This window comes from Oncorhynchus nerka, linkage group LG5 (genome assembly GCF_034236695.1).
Source record: "Oncorhynchus nerka isolate Pitt River linkage group LG5, Oner_Uvic_2.0, whole genome shotgun sequence".
Classification (NCBI taxonomy): Eukaryota; Metazoa; Chordata; class Actinopteri; order Salmoniformes; family Salmonidae; genus Oncorhynchus; species Oncorhynchus nerka.
In genome coordinates, this window is record NC_088400.1 from 46,178,548 (window position 1) to 46,198,268 (window position 19,721).

The 19,721-nt window shown below is 41.6% G+C and overlaps 1 protein-coding gene across 1 annotated transcript in view; it reads left to right on the forward strand.

Annotated features, from left to right (window-relative positions):
* The window catches only part of LOC115129597 (protein diaphanous homolog 2-like), a 606,019-nt gene that overhangs the window by 15,405 nt on the left and 570,893 nt on the right, over nucleotides 1-19,721 (forward strand). Inside the window, 2 exon segments of the mRNA XM_065018694.1 lie at nucleotides 7,174-7,206; nucleotides 8,651-8,827. Coding sequence (XP_064874766.1) covers nucleotides 7,174-7,206; nucleotides 8,651-8,827 — 210 coding nt within the window.

A 19,721-nucleotide genomic window follows, 5' to 3' on the forward strand; every position in this document is an offset into this window, starting at 1 on the left:
GTAAATTGCATTGTTGTAGTGTTGCTGTACGATAATGACTGTGCGGAAGTGAATTGATGGTTTCCCCTAAAGGAAACCAAATTGCATTGTTGCTATGTGTTGCCGTGCGATAATGACTGTGCAGAAGTAAACTGATGGTTTCCCCTAAAGTAAAGACGATTAGCTCAACAGAGGTTCCCTTGTTGTTAAACTGATTAAAATATGTTAAATTACCCCATTTGAAAAATGTGCAATGTTTTACACACTTGTAGAGACAATGTTTGAAAGTAATGATGGGGGGGAAATATAGATACAGTTAACTATTTTCTGGATATTATTTCTGACCATATATCGTTTTGACAATATCGCAATATTATTTTTGCAATAGTTGGTTGTAGCTGCACCAAACTCCAATTTGTTTGACTGATCAAAACTTGCTTTCTCATGGCTCTCTCTTGTCCCTCTGTAGCAAACATACAGTGCATATGGAAAGTATTCAGACCCCTTGACTTTTTCCACATTTTGTTACGTTATAGCCTTATTCTAAAATGGATTCAATTGTTGCTTTTCCTCACCAATTTGCACACAATACCTACCCCATAATGACAAAGCATAAAGAAATTAATTTAAAATTGAAATATAACATTTACGTAAGTGTTCAGACCCTTTACTCAGTACTTTGTTTAAGCAGCCTCGAGTCTTCTTGGTTATGATGCTACAAGCTTGGAACACCTGTTTTTGGGGAGTTTCTCCCATTCTTCTCTGCAGATCATCTCAAGCTCTGCCAGGTTGGTTGGGGAGCGTTGCTTCACAGCCATTTTCAAGTCTCTCCAGAGATGTTCGATTGGGTTCAAGTCCGGGTTCTGGCTGGGCCAGTCAAGGACATTCAGAGACTTGTCCTGAAGTTACTCCTGCCTGGTCTTGCCTTTGTGGATAGGGCCTTCCTGTTGGAAGGTGAACCTTCACCCCAGTCTGAGGTCTTGAGTGCTCTGGAGCAAGTTTTCATCAAGGATCTCTGAACTTTGCTCCGTTCATCTTTCCCTCGGTCATCTTCCATCTAAGAATAATGAAGGCCAATGTGTTCTTGGGGACCTTCAATGCTGCAGACATTTTTTGGTACCCCTTCCTCAGACCTGTCCCTCGACAGAATCCTGTCTCGGAGCTCTACGGAAAATTCCTTTAACCTCATTGCTTAGTTTTTAGCTCTGACATGCACTGTCAACTGTGGGACCTTTTATATATATATAAAAGCCTCTATATATAGGTGTATGCCGGGACCTTTCCAAGAATTTCACTTTGTCATTATTGGATATTGTGTGTAGATTGATGAGAATGTTTTATTTAATAGATTGTAGAATAATGCTCTGACGTAACAAAATATGAAAAAAGGGGTCTGAATATTTTCCGAATGCACTGTGTGGTGAGCAATATGTTTGGAACATCGAATTGCAGTAAAATCACAGTAACCAATCGCAGTACTTATCAAATAGTGAGAATCGCAATACACAGTTGAAATCGGAAGTTTACGGACACCTTAGCCAAGTACATTTAAACTCAGTTTTTCCACAATTCCTGACATTTAATCCGAGTAAAAAATCCCAGTCTTAGGTCAGTTAGGATCACCACTTTATTTTAAGCATGTGAAATGTCAGAATAATAGTAGAGAGAATGATTTATTTAAGCTTTTATTTCTTTCATCACATTCCCAGTGGGTCAGAAGTTTACGTACACTCAATTAGTATTGGGTAGCATTGCCTTTAAATTGTTTAACTTGTGTCAAACATTTTGGGTAGCCTTCCACAAGCGTCCCACAATAAGTTGGGTGACTTTTGTCCCATTCCTCCTGACAGAGCTGGTATAACTGAGTCAGGTTTGTAGGCCTCCTTGCTCGCACACATTTTTTCAGTTCTGCCCACATATTTTCTATATGATTGAGGTCAGGGCTTTGTGATGGCCACTCCAATACCTTGACTTTGTTGTCCTTAAGCCATTTTGCCACAACTTTGGAATTTTGCTTGGGGTCATTGTCCATTTGGTAGACCCATTTGCAACCAAGCTTTAACTTCCTGACTGATGTCTTGAGATGGTGCTTCAATACATCCACATAATTTTCCATGCCTCATGATGCCATCTATTTTGTGAAGTGCACCAGTCCCTCCTGCAGCAATGCACCCCCACAACATGATGCTGCCACCCCCGTGCTTCACGGTTGGGATGGTGTTCTTTGACTTGCAGGCCTCCCCCTTTTCCCTCCAAACATAATGATGGTCATTATGGCCAAACAGTTCTATTTCTTCAAAAAGTATGATCTTTGTCCCCATGTGCAGTTGCAAACCGTAGTCTGGCTTTATTATGGAGGTTTTGGACCAGTGGTTTGTTCCTTGCTGAGCGGCCTTTCAGGTTATGTTGATATACCACTCGTTGTACTGTGGATATAGATACTTTTGTACCTGTTTCCTCCAGCATCTTCACAAGGTCATTTGCTGTTGTTCAGGGATTGATTTGCACTGAAGTACGTTCATCTCTATGAGATACAACACGTCTCCTTCCTGAGCGGTATGACAGCTGCGTGGTCCCATGGTGTTTATACTTGCGTACTATTGTCTGTACAGATGAACGTGGTACTTTCAGGCATTTGGAGGTCTTGGCTGGTTTCCTTAGATTTTCCCATGATGTCAAGTAAAGAGGCACTGAGTTTGAAGGTAGGCCTTGAAATACATCCACACGTACACCTCCAATTGACTCAAATGATGTCAATTAGCCTATCAGAAGCATATAAAGCCATGACATCATTTTCTGGAATTTTCCAAGATGTTTAACTGCACAGTCAACTTAGTTAATATAAACTTCTGACCCACTGGAATTGTGATACAGTGAAATTTAAGTGAAATAATCTGTTTGTAAACAATTGTTGAAAAAATGACTTGTGTCATGCACAAAGTAGATGTCCTAACTGACTTGCCAAAACGATAGTTTGTTAACAAGAAATGTGTGGAGTGGTTGAAAAACGAGTTTTAATGACTCCAACCTAAGTGTATGTAATCTTCCAACTTCAACTGTATCTCGTATCGGCACCAAAGTATCGGGATAATATCATATCCTTGTCTATTTAGTGAGCCATAAACTAGGAGTTAGGTTAGCATTAAGATTGAGACTACAACCTTATTAGCTATTGCTTCTAATGTTTAGCCTAATCAACGTATCTTTGTGATTATCCACAGTCACATGTTTAGTGGTCATTATCTGTCAGTAAAGCTAACCATTGTAGTTAACAGCACAACAGTTCTTCTGACAATGCTTTGGCCCTGTTTTATTGTATTGAAAACCATTATCTTCGCTCAAGGCTGCAGCTACTCTTCCTGGGGTCCAGCAAAATGAATGCCGTTATGCAATTTTTAATATATTTTTTAAATATTACAATACATTCGAAACCGATTTCCCCACATGTTATGTTTGTGTCCTCATGCCTCTACTCTACTACCACATATCTACAACACAAAATCCTTGTGTACGTGTGTGTATATACTGCATATTTTATCGTGTGTGTATCCATATGTCTGTGCCTATGTTTGTGTTGCTTCACAGTCCCCACTGTTCCATAAGGTGTATTTTTATATTTTTTTTACATACAATTTTCCTGCTTGCATGATTTACTTAATATGGAATAGAGTTTGATGTTGTTATAGCACTATGTAGTACTGTGCTCCTCCCATGTTCTGGACTTGGGGACTGTGAAGAAACCTCTGGTGGCATGTCTTGTTGGGTATACATGGGTTTCCTAGCTGTGTGCCAGTTCAAACAGACAGCTCGGTGCATTCAACATGTCAATTCCTCTCACAAATACAAGTAGGGATGAAGTCAATCTCTCCTCCACTTTGATCCAGGAGAGACTGACATGCATATTATTAATGTTAGCTCTCTGTGTGCATCCAAGGGCCAGCCGTGCTGCCCGGTTCTGAGCCAATTGCAATTTTCCTAAGTTCTTCTTTGTGACACCTGACCATACGACTGAAACAGTAGTCCAGGTGCGACAAAACTAGGGCCTGTAGGACCGGCCTTGTTGATAGTGCTGTTAAGGAGAGTAGCACCTTTTTATGGACAGACTTCTCCTCACTTTAGCTACTGTTGTATCAATATGTTCTGACCAGTTTATAATCCAGGGTTACTCCAAGCAGTTTAGTCACCTGAACTTGCTCAATTTCCACACTATTCATTACAATATTTAGTTAAGGTTTAGGGTTTAGTGAATATTTAGGACTAACTTATTTCTCGCCACCCATTATGAAACTAACTGTAGCACTTTGTTAAGTGTTGCAGTCATTTCCGTAGCTGTAGTACCCGGCGTTTATAGTGTTTAGTCATCCGCATACATAGACACACTGGCTTTACTCAAAGCCAGTAGCATGTTGTTGGTAAACATTGAAAAATTAAGGGTCCTAGACAGCTACCCTGAGAAATTCCTGATTCTATCCGGATTATGTTGGAGAGGGTTCCATTAATTAACACCCTCCATGTTCTGTTAGACAGGTAACTCTTTATCCACAATATAGCAGGGGGTGTAAAGCCAAAACACAAGTTTTTCCAGCAGCAGACTATGATCGATAATGTCAAAAGCCGCACTGAAGTCTAACAGAATAGCCCCACAATCGTTTTATTATCAATTTCTCTCAACCTGTCATCAGTCATTTGTGTAAGTGCTGTGCTTGTTGAATGTCCTTCCCAATAAGCATGCTGAAAGTCTGTTGTCTATTTGTTTACTGTAAAATAGCATATAGGGAAGGTTAAGTCATGCGTCCTCCGAAACATGACCCACCAAACTGCGCTTCTTAACACCCGTCCGCTTAACCCGGAAGCCAGCTGCACCAATGTGTCAGAGGAAATACCATTCAATTGACGACCAAAGTCAGCCTGCAAACACCCAGCAGGCCACAAGGAGTCGCTAGTGCGCGATGAGCCAAGTAAATCCCCCCCAGACATACTCTCCCCTAACCCGGGTGATGCTGGGCCAATTGTGTGCTGCCCTATGGGACTCCCAGTCACGGCCGGTTGTGACACAGCCTGGGATCAAACTTACAGCGCTGCACCACTCGGGAGGCCGGCTTTACTATTCTTAGGTAGCGGAGTTACTTTTGCTTCCCTCCAGGCCTGAGAGCTCACACATTCTAGTAGGCTTCAATTGAAGATATGGCAAATTGGAGTGGCAATATCGTCCGCTATTATCTCCATCCAAGTTGTCAGACAGACCCCGGTGGCTTGTCATTGTTGATAGACAATAGTATTCTTTTCACATCTTCCACACTCACTTTTTGGAATTCTAAATGACAATGCTTGTCTTTTATAATTTGGTCAGATGTACTTGGATGTGTAAAGTCAGCGTTTTTGCTGGCATGACCCTGTTGGCATCACCTGAGCAATACAGTCGAGACATTGCTCTCTGTCACGTAACCTTTTGGAGCAGTGATAGTATGCAGGTATCATCTTGACAAGGCTGCCTCGAAGGAGTAATTAAATAACACTTTCACATAGTCCATAGGGACTAGAACTAGATGTGGAAATTCATAGATAGAGGCTCTATCCCTGACAGAAAACACCTACCAACTGTTGATTCGTAGAAGTAATAGATATGGCAGTTTGAGCGTCTGCTAGCTGCAGTCTTTAGCCTCAGGGAGCTATGGGGCTAACGGCTCGAGGAGTTGCAGTGTAAAGCCGTTGAGAGCGATAGCCTGAGATTAACCGAGGAGAGAACCCCCTCGGCAGGAGGTCCGCTTTATGGCCACAACACCCCACGTTCCCCAATCGTTAGCGCTTCACAGCCCCCACAGCATAGCGCCACAGCATATGGTGTTGTTTCCTGCTTCCTGTGTCAGTGTGTGACTGAGGCATCTTTACAAACGGCCGTCCGCAGCAAAGCCACAGGCCATTGGCAATGTATGCCTTGTGTCTGGAAAGGAAACAAACATCTGTTTTGGGAGTTTTTTTGTCGGGGACCTACAGTTGAAGTCGGACGTTTACATACATTTAGGTTGGAGTCATTAAAACTTGTTTTTCAACCAATCCACAAATGTCTTGTTAACAAACTATAGTTTTGGCAAGTCGGTGAGGACATCGGTTAGGACACAAATTTCATTATGGGCCCTAAAGCACGGAAATAGTGTCCACTCCTTGTATACTTCGTATTTTGGCGAATGTAGTACGACATCCGGGAACTTTTGGCATACTAACTATATCCATATCCATACATGTCCAATAAGCATACTACATACTCAATTTACATCACAAGTAATACGGTTAGTGCAGTTAGTATGAGTATTCGAACACAGCTCTTGAGTTTGAGAACATTTTTTAAAGTTATTGAACTACAGTAGGTGAAGTGGATTTATAACCGGTAATGGAATTACGGTAACAGAATTACATCATGAGTCCCTGATCTGTACTATGCTTAATTATGAATATTCATATCATTCTCTTTATGGTGTTTTGTTTAGCATATTTAGTTAATTCTACACAATAGCTATTATACTAATGAGCTCCTTCCCTAAACAAGGCCACATTTGGTTGGTCTGGACCAGACCAGGCTGAACCAATGTTTATGTTTCCCAAATTTGGACATGAGAGCACAGTAGAGTAGCGTACAGCAGAGCAGATCAGAGTACAGTAAAGTAAATATGTACAGTACAATACAGTACATTATATTGTACTCTACTCTAGTGTACTGTACTGCACTCTACTTTTCTTTACTTTACTGTACTGTACTGTCCAAATTTGTGAAACATACAGTACCAGTCAAAAGTTTCGACAAACCTACTCATTCAAGGTTTTTTCTTTATTTTTACTATTTAAAAATGAAGTAAAGACTTCAAAACTATGAAATAACATATGGAATCATGTAGTAACCAAAAAAGTGTTCAACAAATCAAAATCTATTTCATATTTGAGTTTCTTCAAAGTAGCCACCCTTTGCCTTGATGGCAGCTTTGCATACTTTTGGCATTGGTGTTATTCATAGGTGTGGTTATTCATGGGTTCATTCATATGGGTTCGTCTGAGGCTTTATGACATTTCTGTCACGTTTGCATGCATGTCCATCTGTTACTGTGTATTGTGACATTTTGGATATTCTCCTTCACATGCACACCATGGGGCTGTCATTTTCAGTTGGATCTTATTTTTCACAATGTGCCTTCCCTTCAACAGAACATACACATAAAAACATTGGCTGACGACATGGTAAGGCGTCCTGTTTTCATTTCTTTGTGTATTTTGTTTCGCGTCATCATCTTCTCTTTGTGTCATGGCTGCACAGGATGTTGAACTGAAATCTGTGGATGGATCAATGAAACAAGAGTGACACGGTGCCCTCTGTTAACCAAGTATGGTTCCTGTATTACTGTCATTACAGTATTTTATGGTTATTTAATGTGGCCAAACGATCACGTAATTTAATATGATTTATTTTTATGAATGCCTAGCCTAATCAGTCAAATATCAGCCCAACAGTATCCAACAGGCTTATATATTGTATTTGTTATTATTCCTCTTAATAATTCATTAACAAAGAACAAGTACACTATATTTATGTCAAACACTGGTGCTGTTTCAATGGATTGTATTACATGTAGATTCTACAATCATGTTGAACATCATTGGTTTGTCTTTCACTGGTCCGTCCACAATGATTTCAGTGTAGATTCAGGTGTGCTATCATTAATAAAATGTATTAATTGATTTGTCTTACTCTTTTTCATATGCGTGTTCATTCATTCATTTCACACAAGCATGACCCCTAAACCCATATAGCTAATACCACTGACGACTAACTAACAGCGACTGGTGCATGGACTTACCCTCTTCTGACTGTGTAACAAAGGTGTGTGCTGCTGGCGGTATATCGTTTGAGCTTGGTCTGTCTTCTGTCGTCGGCCCTGAATACATATGAGGTGCGCTTGATTTGACGCTTGCAGTTTGCACTTTTGGGACGATTCCATTTGTCCCATTGCCCCCTGCAAACTAAATCAAGCACAGCTCAGGTGAATGTATTTCTACTTATGCGATTGACATTTGTTCTTAATTCATCGGTGTAGCTAGAATAGCTGAGTACTGTCTGTGAGGAGAGTATCTTTCTGAGGCATATGTACTTAAGTTATACAGACTCCCATACCAGTCTGTGATTTTGAACAATCCTAATCTACAGGGTTAATGGTAAGTGTGAAGGTAAGTAAAATCGATGACGTCGCTGTATTTAACAGTGTACCATTTTATTATGTACCATTCATTCATTCAGATACACATGAACTGTACAGATTAATACATCAAAGTTTGAAATAGAGCAAGCAATGTTACACCCCTTGTTAAAGCACATTATCATTTAATCTAACATCATTTTTTTTAACGACACAACAGAAGATGAGCACACATTATCAGTCCGCCCCTTGTCACAGGCAAAACGCTTTACTTTAGCTGGCCTGTGGTACCATCCCAACCAGCAGATGCCTGTTTAAAGGTTGGGAAGGAGCTTGAAAGACATGGCAGGCATATGACAGTATCACTCAACTCTACAGTATGTAAGCATTCAGAAAGCCTGAAGCCTAGCTAAATATTCCTAGTTAAATACTATATGTCGTAACACTTACCATACACACTTTGGTAATGCCACCCTCTCTTTCCCCTTCAGCGTGACCGGATCACCAGTTTCCGGAAGACTGGGAATAAGAAGGACAAGCCCCTGATCCAGCACTCCACAGACCCCATGTCCATTCAGGTAGAGATGCCCATGCCCCAGCCTCTCTTCGACGACCGCTCCATGAACCTCTCCGAGAAGGAGATCAACGCCCTCTTTGAGAAGATGATGGTAAGTCTGATACTGTAACTCTCCTTTTGAACCAAGTGTATATAGCCACCATTATCCACAGTGCTCCCCTCTAAGAATGAATGTAGAGTCCCTGTTTTCAGTACAGTATTTCCCTGACTGATCTCTCTTGTCTTTCTGCAGCAGACATATAGTGAGCAATGTGTTTGGAACGTCAAATTGCAATAAAATTGCGCTATCTAATCGCAATACCTACAGAATCGTGAGAATTAAAATCCATATTACAATCCGTATTGGTATTGTGAGGTCCCTGGCAGTGTACACTGAGTTTACAAAACATTAAGAACACCTTCCTAATATCGAGTTGCACATCAGAACATGGACTCTACAAGGTGTCGAGAGCGTTCCACAGGGACGCTGGCCCTGGTTGACTCCAATTCTTCCCACAGTTGTGTCAAGTTGGCTGGATTAGCCTTTGGGTGGTGGATCATTCTTCATACACACCGGAAACTGTTAAGCAAAAACCTAGCAGTGTTGCAGTTATTGACACGAACCGGTGTGCCTGGCACCTACTGCCATACCAAGTTCAAAGGCACTTAAATATTTTGTCTTGCCCCATTCACCCTCTGAATGGAACACATGCACAATCCATGACTCAATTGTCTCGAGGATTAAAAATCCTTGTTTAAATCGGTCTCCTCCCCTTCATCTATACTGATTTGAAGTGGATTTAACAAGTGACATAAAAAAGGGATCATGGCTTTCACCTGGATTCATCTGGTCTGTCTATGTCATGTTCATAATGTTTTGTACACTCAATGTATATGTACTATGGGATTACACCTTCAACCACTACTTGTCTTGAACCATAGAGATGTAATGGGTAGAATGGACATGGTTACTGCTTCTATGTCTGAAACTCACCGTGGGTCCTTTTTAGTACGAGCTACCAATCGCATTGTTATTTTACTGTTCACCAGAGAGTCTGATCTTTAGGTGGATCTCTGTCTCCACTGGTTATCATAATAATGATATCAGTAGATGTGATGTGTTGACAGCTTGCCAGTGGCACATTCTTTTCTATTGCCCTCTATATTTACAGCATGTTAATGTGGGTACTTTTGTGTCTCATACTATGCGCCACTCTTCTCTTCTTCGTAATCTGCAGGCAGGGAGCTCTGCTCAGGCTAAGCCTCTGCTGAACAGTACTTACCTGGTTCGCTGCGCAGAGCCATGTCACAGCTCTAAAATCACGCTGACGCTCAGCATAGAGAGCACATAGATCAAAGAGAGAGACAGGAGTGAGTGTATCAGCGTAACCCTGTCGTGACTTCTCACTTAACTCGGTAACTCAAGTTCACTTGACTCAGCCCTCGTTCAAACAGGGAGCTCCAGAGTGATCCATCAGAGAGCTACAGAGCTCCAACAGAGAGCTCTATCAGAGAGCTATGGAGAGCTCCATCAGAGAGCTTCAGAGTGCTCCATCAGAGAGCTTCAGAGTGCTCCATCAGAGAGCTTCAGAGTGCTATATCAGAGCTACAGAGAGCTCTATCAGAGAGATACAGAGAGCTACAGAGAGCTCCATCAGAGAGCTACAGAGAGCACCATCAGAGAGCTACAGAGAGCACCATCAGAGCTACAGAGAGCTCCATCACAGAGCTACAGAGAGCTCCATCAGAGAGCTACAGAGTTCCTACAGAGAGCTCATTAGAGCTACAGAGAGCTTGCCTGGCTACCCAGACTCCTTGCTCCGGCCAAACGCTACGCCACACCCACAGATTTTAGTTTAGTTTCCTCAATGAGTGTGGACCTGAGTACCTCTCCGACCCTTCACCGAATCTGAACACATTTGGGGCCGTCTTATTGGTCTATAAACCTATGGGTAAATGCATTGATATTGCTACCAAAATATTTTTTACATTAGAGGAGTACCAAGATGACTGCACGGTGGCTTCATTACAGCGATCCCATGTCTGTCATCCAAGGTTTATATACATCACTGGTAACTACTAGACAACCATAAAATAGCGAGGGTGATACAAAGAGTTTGGTTACTTTAATTACAGTGTTACTATAGCTCTCTCCTGTTACCAGTAAAGATTCACTATAAATGCCTGTCTTCTACCCTGTGATATTCAATAGAAAATGGTGTAACACTCATATGGCTTTAACATGATGTTCGAGCTCCTCCCTTTGTGTTATGAATTATAAGAGTGTGCGTATCTAGCATAGTGTGATAATAAACCGTGAATTTGCATCAGTTCAACCTGTTGTCGTGTGTCTTCCACGTCTCTGTTGAGTGTGAGTAGCAGTTTATATCCAAGTAAGAAGATGTCGAGCCTTTAGCTTGCCAGCCCAGCAGTCTGTGAATCTTCATCATTGAGAAGAGAAGATTACTCCACTAATAACAACTAACAGCCTACATTATAAGACGATACTTGAATTTGAAATAATTGTAGCTTCTGATCACTTTGACGTTACATGTAATTATACATGGCATGCAACGTACATGGTGTCCTGTCCTTGCTAGTTGTGAGGCAAGGGTAGTTGTGGTCCCACAGACACATGTGACATGGTTTTAGTAGGAGATGATGGGTTGATCAATGAGCATTCCCATGGAACTCTCTGTTCAAAGCTCAATATTGCCCCCTTGTGGGGTTTTGCTTGACTTGATGAAAGGAGAGGGAAAAATAATGCATGACCTAACCCCCCCATCTTTACGCTTTGTTCGCCTTGTTCGCCTTTTTAGACTCAAGGCGAGCCCCAAGTACTAGGTAGTCTGACTAGTCTTGCTTGCCAGACTCATAAGTAATAGCTACCGTGGACCTTTAATAACAACCCATAGGTTATGTAAAAATGAATGAATTTACAGGTGAAAACATTTCCCCTTGTTGATGACGGACTTTGTTGAATTTTAAGTTCAAATCGTACTCATCTCCAAGGTCAAACGTCTTTTACAACCCCTGCTTTTTAATTCCACAGAAATGGGCTCTGGTTGGCTCTCTGTGTATGCCGCCGGATTGAAAATTGAACAGGAAGCTTTCAGCCGATACCCTGGCTTCATTGCATAGGTGTGTGTGTGTGTGTGTGTGTGTGTGTGTGTGTGTGTGTGTGTCACTCTGTATACCGTTTTTCATATAATGGTTATTGTTGCGGGAGCCAAAGTGATGCAGATTCTCTCCTGTTTTTTATCACGATCAGTCAATTTTTTTTTTGCCTCACCTCGTCTCATCCAGCTCACCTCTCAATTACTGTGTTTGTGCTCACCACGCTGTGACATTAAACTCAGGCTTCGATGACAGGAAAGGCATGTTTCTCAGCGGCTGAAAATGTGTTGCGCTGAGAACCTTCACTGAAAGCTTAATTACAATGAAGTAAAGGGGTTTGCATTACCTTTACGTGCTTTTGAAGCTGCCAGCACCAACATGCCCCTATCTATAGATTGTAGAGCATTTTCATAGCTAAGGTACTAACAGCAGCCTATGTTGAAATTATAATGCAGAAATGGAACTTTATTTATATTAGCTTGAATTGGAGTAGCTAAATCAAATGATATTCAAACTGCATAATCGTAGTCTCAATACAGAGATACTCAATAAAGAAGGTTTGCCGTTGCTTTAAAAAAACGTAGCATTTTGTTGTTTTCTGTGTATCTCCTCGTATCCCCATGCTCTTATTGATTGATAACATGGCATGCACTGCTGCTATAACGCTCTAGTTTCAAGTCAGGGTGTTGGGGGCTCCTTGGTCAACCCCCTGTGTTGTGCTTTAATGACTAAGACACATCCAAATGTGATTTTCCTTCAGTGTTATCGTGACTTTACTTTCAATAATCTGATCAATGTTATTTATCGAATCAACTAACTTTAATTGCTACCCGATTTAAATGAATCATGTAAATTCATTAGGAATTTGGGGCACCACGAGAGCAGTTGTTTAAAGAGTTACCATCTCCCGAATGAAACTCTAAAGGTCTTTTACCTATCACATCCATAAAACAGTCAACATATTAAACAGAACCCCCATATCATCATTCTGAACAGTCGTAACCTTCTTGGATCTGTAATAACCCCAGCCTTACTTATGAATCAGTACTACATAAATTGGTTTATTTATTTATTTACAAGCGAACTAAATAATAACACAGAATAAACATACCAACTTAATACATGAGAAAAAGGTCTCTAGCGGACTGACACAATATGGTGGCTTTTTACAGATCGACATGGAGTAGGAGAGAGAGAGTGAGAAAGAAAAATAGACACTTCTTGTCGATACATTTTAGAAACTATTCTCACAGTAATCATATACTTTACACACGAACCACCGCCCATTTGGAGTAAGAAATCATGAATGTATTTACGTGTGCATCTGTCTCTATTGGAATTAGCCCTCCTTAGGAAGGGTGATGGGTTGGCCTTTCAGCTGCACGCTTGTAAGGCTCTGATTGTCCAACAGTCTTCTACTGTTGTTCACTCTGGAAGATGCTCATTGGAAGATAGGCTAGACAGTCGTGTCGATGGTTCCCATTGGTGTGAGAGTAGTAGGATACAGTGATTTGAAAAGAGTAGTAGGATGGTCCCACTTAAATTCGCTTTTCTAGATATTTGACTTAGGACAGCTAATCATCCGTACCAGTGATTGTCTGGAAGGTGAGCTTCTCACCTCTTCCTCGTGGTGATATTCAAGGTTCAAACTACTCTGGACATGAGCTGCAACTCTACACACCTCTCTGGTCTGGGAGGTGAGTTTATTTTCTTCACCTCATGTTGAGGTTCAAAGTTCCAACCATTTCAAACGTGTAGATACCGCTCCACGCTTTTATGGTCTAATGTTAATTTCTCCACCAATCCTTTTATGCACTCTGGCCGAAGGGGATGGCTCCGTCAGGCTGACATGCTCTCTGACTTCACTCGGGGCGAGGAAACTTACTATGCAAAGATTTTAGGGGACAAATTATCTTGTGGTTCCTAAAATCACATTCCTATCTTAACAAAGATACTTTCATAATTTTTCATATACAATGTTAAGGATGCAGACTTCATACATGGAGTGTATACTTTTCAAGTTACAGTATTTCCTTTATAACACTTTTTAATGACATCACAGAATACAAAACATTATGACATTAGTTTTCAAAAGATCATCTCTGACCATTCCCCACGTTCTTATGTTAGAAATATTGTTCCAGTATTCACTTTTTGAACTTTTTGAACAAAACTTAGAGTTTTGTCAGGAAAATGTCTGCTATCAAAGCACATTCCTTGGTGGATTTTGGAGAATGAGAACTGTCTGGATCTCCGCTCCTTTAATTTACGAAAAGGTGTGACCTGTCAAACCGGCCGAGTTCCCTCCTCCCCTGTGGGTGAGGGAAGGTCTGGTTACTGTCATCCATTGCCAAGCTGATCTGACCCATTCAAATCCTCACAGGACAGCCTTGACAGCATGTAGTCTGTAGTATGTCCCCCCCCCCCCAAAAAAAAACTAGAGAAGCCCATAATGCTACCAGGTTATCAAAAGGTTCTGGGAAGAAGAGCAGCACTGGGTTGGTAGATACAGACAAATGAGCTCCTCCCGATCTGTTAACAAATCATTGGAGGACTGTTAGTGTAACAGTAGTGGTAGTGTGTACTGTAAGGTGTAGTGTTTGTGTTAGTGTTAGTAGTGGTCGTGTGTACTGTAGGGTGTAGTGGTTGTGTTAGTATTAGTAGTGGAAGTGTGTACTGTAGCGTGTAGTGTTTGTGTTTGTGTTAGCATTAGTATTAGTAGTGGTAGTGGTAGTGTGTAGTGTTTGTGTTAGTGTTTGTGTTAGTATTAGTAGTGGTAGTGTGTACTGTAGCGTGTAGTGTTTGTGTTTGTGTTAGCATTAGTATTAGTAGTGGTAGTGTGTAGTGTTTGTGTTAGCATTAGTATTAGTAGTGGTAGTGTGTAGTGTTTGTGTTAGTGTTTGTGTTAGTATTAGTAGTGGTAGTGTGTACTGTAGCTTGTAGTGTTTGTGTTAGTATTAGTAGTGGTAGTGTGTACTGTAGGGTGTAGTGTTAGTGTAACAGTAGTGGTAGTGTGTACTGTAGGGTTTGTGTTAGTGTTAGAAGTGGAAGTGTGTACTGTAGAGTGTAGTGTTTGTGTTAGTATTAGTAGTGGTATTGTGTACTGTGGGGTGTAGTGTTTGTTAGTATTAGTAGTGGTATTGTGTACTGTGGGGTGTAGTGTTTGTTAGTATTATAAGTGGTAGTGTGTACTGTAGAGTGTAGTGTTTGTGTTGGTATTAGTAGTGGTAGTGTGTACTGTCTAGTGTTAGTGTTCGTAGTGGAAGTGTGTACTGTAGGGTGTAGTGTTTGTGTTAGTAGTAGTAGTGTGTACTGTAGGGTGTAGTGTTTGTGGTAGTGTGTACTGTAGGGTGTGGTGTTTGTGTTAGTAGTGGTAGTGTGTACTGTAGGTTGTAGTGTTTGTGTTAGTAGTGGTAGCGTGTACTGTAGGGTGTAGTGTTTGTGTTAGTATTAGTAGTGGTATTGTGTACTGTAGGATGTAGTGTTTGTGTTAGTATTAGTAGTGGTAGTGTGTACTGTAGGGTGTAGTGTTTGTGTTAGTAGTGGTAGTGTGTACTGTAGGGTGTAGTGTTTGTGTTAGTATTAGTAGTGGTAGTGTGTACTGTGTAGTGTTTGTGTTAGTGTTAGTAGTGGACGTGTGTACTGTAGGGTGTAGTGTTTGTGTTAGTGTTGGTAGTGTGTACTGTAGGGTGTAGTTTCTGTGTTAGTATTAGTAGTGGTAGTGTGTACTGTAGGGTGTAGTGTTTGTGTTAGTATTAGTAGTGGTAGTGTGTACTGTAAGGTGTAGTGTTTATGTTAGTATTAGAAGTGGTAGTGTGTACTGTAGGGTGTAGTGTTAGTGTTAGTAGTGGTAGTATGTACTCTAGGGTGTAGTGTTTGTGTTAGTAGTGGTAGTGGTAGTGTGTACTGTAGGGTGTAGTGTTTGTGTTAGTGTTAGTAGTGGTAGTGTGTACTGTAGGGTGTAGTGTTTGTAGTGGTAGTGTGTACTGTAGGGTGTAGTGTTTGTAGTAGTAGTAGTAGTGTGTACTGTGGGGTGTAGTGTTTGTGTTAGTGTTAGTAGTGGTAGTGTGTACTGTAGGGTGTAGTGTTTGTTAGTATTAGTAGTGGTAGTGTGTACTGTAAGGTGTAGTGTTTATGTTAGTATTAGAAGTGGTAGTGTACTGTAGGGTGTAGTGTTAGTGTTGGTAGTGGTAGTGTGTACTGTAGGGTGTAGTGTTTGTGTTAGTAGTGGTAGTGGTAGTGTGTACTGTAGGGTGTAGTGTTTGTGTTAGTGTTAGTAGTGGTAGTGTGTACTGTAGGGTGTAGTGTTTGTGTTAGTATTAGTAGTGGTAGTGTGTACTGTAGGGTGTAGTGTTTGTGTTAGTATTAGTAGTGGTAGTGTGTACTGTAGGGTGTAGTGTTTGTGTTAGTATTAGTAGTGGTAGTGTGTACTGTAGGGTGTAGTGTTTGTGTTAGTGTTGGTACTGTGTGTAGTGTTTGTGTTACTGTAGTGGTAGGTGTAGTTTTTGTGTTAGTATTAGTACTGTAGGGTGTAGTTTTGTGTTAGTATTAGTAGTGGTAGTGTGTACTGTGGTAGTGTGTACAGTAGGGTGTAGTGTTTGTGTTAGTGTTAGTAGTGGTAGTGTGTACTGTAGGGTGTAGTGTTTACTGTAGGGTGTAGTGTTTGTGTTAGTATTAGCAGTGGTAGTGTGTACTGTAGGGTGTAGTGTTTGTGCTAGTATTAGTAGTAGCAGTGTGTACTGTGGCGTGTAGTTGTAGTGTGTACATGTAGGGTGTTGTGTTAGTAGTGGTAGTGTGTACTGTGGGGTGTAGTGTTTTTGTTAGTATTAGTAGTGGTAGTGTGTACTGTGGGGTGTAGTGTTTGTGTTAGTATTAGAAGTGGTAGTGTGTACTGTAGAGTGTAGTGTTTGTGTTAGTATTTGTAGTGGTAGTGTGTACTGTAGGGTGTCGTGTGTGTGTGTGTTAGTGTCACTGTAGTGTTTGTGCTAGTGCTATTGTTAGTGTTACAGTATTGGTCATGTTAAACCAGTAGCTGCTGCCTGCCTGAGAGCCACATTACGGTTGCCGTGGCTTCCACTCTGCCACAAGGAGAGTGTGTGTAGTCTTGTGCGGTGTCCTTGGGTTCTTTAGATGTGCACAGCTGGACCCCGGAGTTGGAGCCCCTGATATAAATTCACAGTGGTAAATCCTCTGAAATCTCCCATTGGAGGGAGAGTCTTTGGCGAGGAGGCGCGGTGGCAGAATTCTTAATGAGGGACGTGGTGCTGTGAAAACAGCAAGCCGCGATTTGACACACACGTTTACATCCTCATTTAGCCAGCGGCAAACTCCCCTCTTTATGAATCTGTACCCTTCCCCATCATCTCCATCGCCCCATTTACCATTAATATTCAGACACATCTATCCTGTACAAGGGTAGGACTAGGAGGGAGAAGGAAGGGGTTGTAACGACCGTCGAGGACGTGCCATGACAGATTTAATGGATAGACGGACAGGTCACTCCTTGTCTTGTCCAGACCATGCCCTTTAGACCACACGTATCTCTGTGTGTGAACGTTGTTATTGGAACGATTGTCTCTCGCCTGGCCGACCGCTGTGAAGCACGTTAGATGCGGACAAACAGTGAGGGGAATGAGCCATAGGCAGCAGCATTAGGGCTGTGAATTGCCAGGGACCTCATGATACAATATTATAACTATACTTAGGTGCCGATACGATTGCGATTCTCACAATTCTTATGATTCTTTGTATTGCAATTCAATGCTGCAATTGTATTGAGATTTGATGTTCCAAACTAATAGCTTACTATATGTCTGCTGCAGCGAGACATGAGCGCATGAGAAAACACATTTTGATCAGCCAGGGAAATAAAAGTGCTGAAAACACTATTTAAAGTTGGAGAACAAGCTATAGGATGAAAAATACTGGAGTTTTGGCTCAGGTACAGCCGACTAGCTCTAGCTAATGCTACCTACAGTGGCAATTCTTTTTTTTTTTAAACAAAAACGATAGATATAATATTGCAATATGTAACTGTATGGAATTGTCTTTATTTTCTTTTTTTGACCCATCACTACCCAGCATCACACATGCATGCACATTTGTCAATCCACTCTCCTACATGTTGGCACAGATGTGATGGGATGCGAAGGGATGTGTCGCAATTGGCACCCTATCACGCTCTGTTATAGAGCAGAGTGCATATCATACAAACCTGTCTGTATTGTGGATGATCATTTCCATTTCTGCATCCCAAATGGCATTGTATATGGTGCACTACTTTCGACCAGGGCCAATTGATACATCATACTCCATCCTCACTCTTCTGTTTCCAAGCGGTCGTTATTACTGTCACTACCTGTGGGCTTGTCGACATTACCTCCTATTGCTGTGGCTGTCTGTTATATTGCCTCTCTGTCGTATTCCAGGTATTCTAGAGAGAGAATACCTGAAATTGACTTACAATCTGTGAACTCTTGCCATCAACATGCCTTCACCTGCTGTTGTAGTTTTTAGTTTTATGAGCTCTTTATGATTCATATCTACAGATTTTGCAGGGAATACATCCAAAATATCATCCTCCCTCCTAGTTGTCACTGACAACTTCAGAGAGAGATAGAATTGGTGTATGTGTGTGTGTGAGAGAGAGAGAGAGAGAGAGAAAGAGAGAGACTGAGAGAGAGAGAGACTGAGTGAGCGAAAGTGACCATTACTGTGCTGATGAGGCTAGTTTGAGCCTTTATGTGCCTATGCCTCATTGCCAGGAGCAGCATTCTCCGTAATAACAGCCGCTGTGAACCTCGATCGCAGTTACACTTTCTCTGTCTGAACAAGACGGGCACTTAAACCACAGAGGAGGAGAGCCAAGATGTGCCCTTAAACTCCATGAATTAAACTTGGGGGCACCGGAGAAAATACTTTTGTCACAGATTTGTCACAGTCGAAGCAAATTAAAACAATGTTTTCTCTCCTTCTCAACATACTTCTCTCGTACTCAACCTTTTCCCTTGTCCATGTCCTTTTCAACAGCAGGCAGATATGGCGGCACCCCATTCATTATCCCTGGCAAAGAAAGCCATTGGAAGCCCCAAGCTGTGTTCACAGGCAGCACATCTCTCCACATTGCTTTGTGATTTCTGACGTATCCAAAGCAGTTATTTTGTCTGTCTCACGTTGTTTCCTACAGTAGTAGCTCTGAATGCTGAATCAGGTGATACAGAGTTAAGACCCAGTCCGTTTGACTGTTAGGCCAGCCAAGCAAAGGTGGATAGAACCGTCAGGCAACATGAAAGAACACAGACCCACACGCAGACAGACACACACACACACACACACACACACACACACACACACACACACACACACACACACACAGTAACTCCACACACAGCCTGTGTAAACGTTTCAATTACCTGAGTCTGCTGCCAGAGATATGTTGGGATTCTTCCATGTAGACCTGCGAGGATATAATTAATAATAGTACAATTAATAATTTTTGGGTGGCAGAACAGAGGCTTCTCTCTCTCTTCTAGTCGACCCTGACGAGTACCCCTCAGGCCCTGCTGCCTCTCCCCCACATTCCCCCCTCTATTCTCCACTCCGCGTTTTGCCTCGTTTATTGAATGCTATTTAACCGGACAAATTAGCAGAGTTCAGAGGTTAATTAAAAACTATTCCGGTCCCGGGTATTTAGAAAACGGCCAATTGGTAAAGTTTCCCTCCACGAGTGCGCCCCCAACTCTTGGTGTATTTACTGAGACAAGTGGAGGAGGTGGAGGTGGAGGAGGAGGACATTGGGTCATGATACCATTAATGTTAATATCCATGATGCTGTACCTACTGTCTTTCAACAGCCACAGACTATACTGTACCAGTCTACAAACTGAACT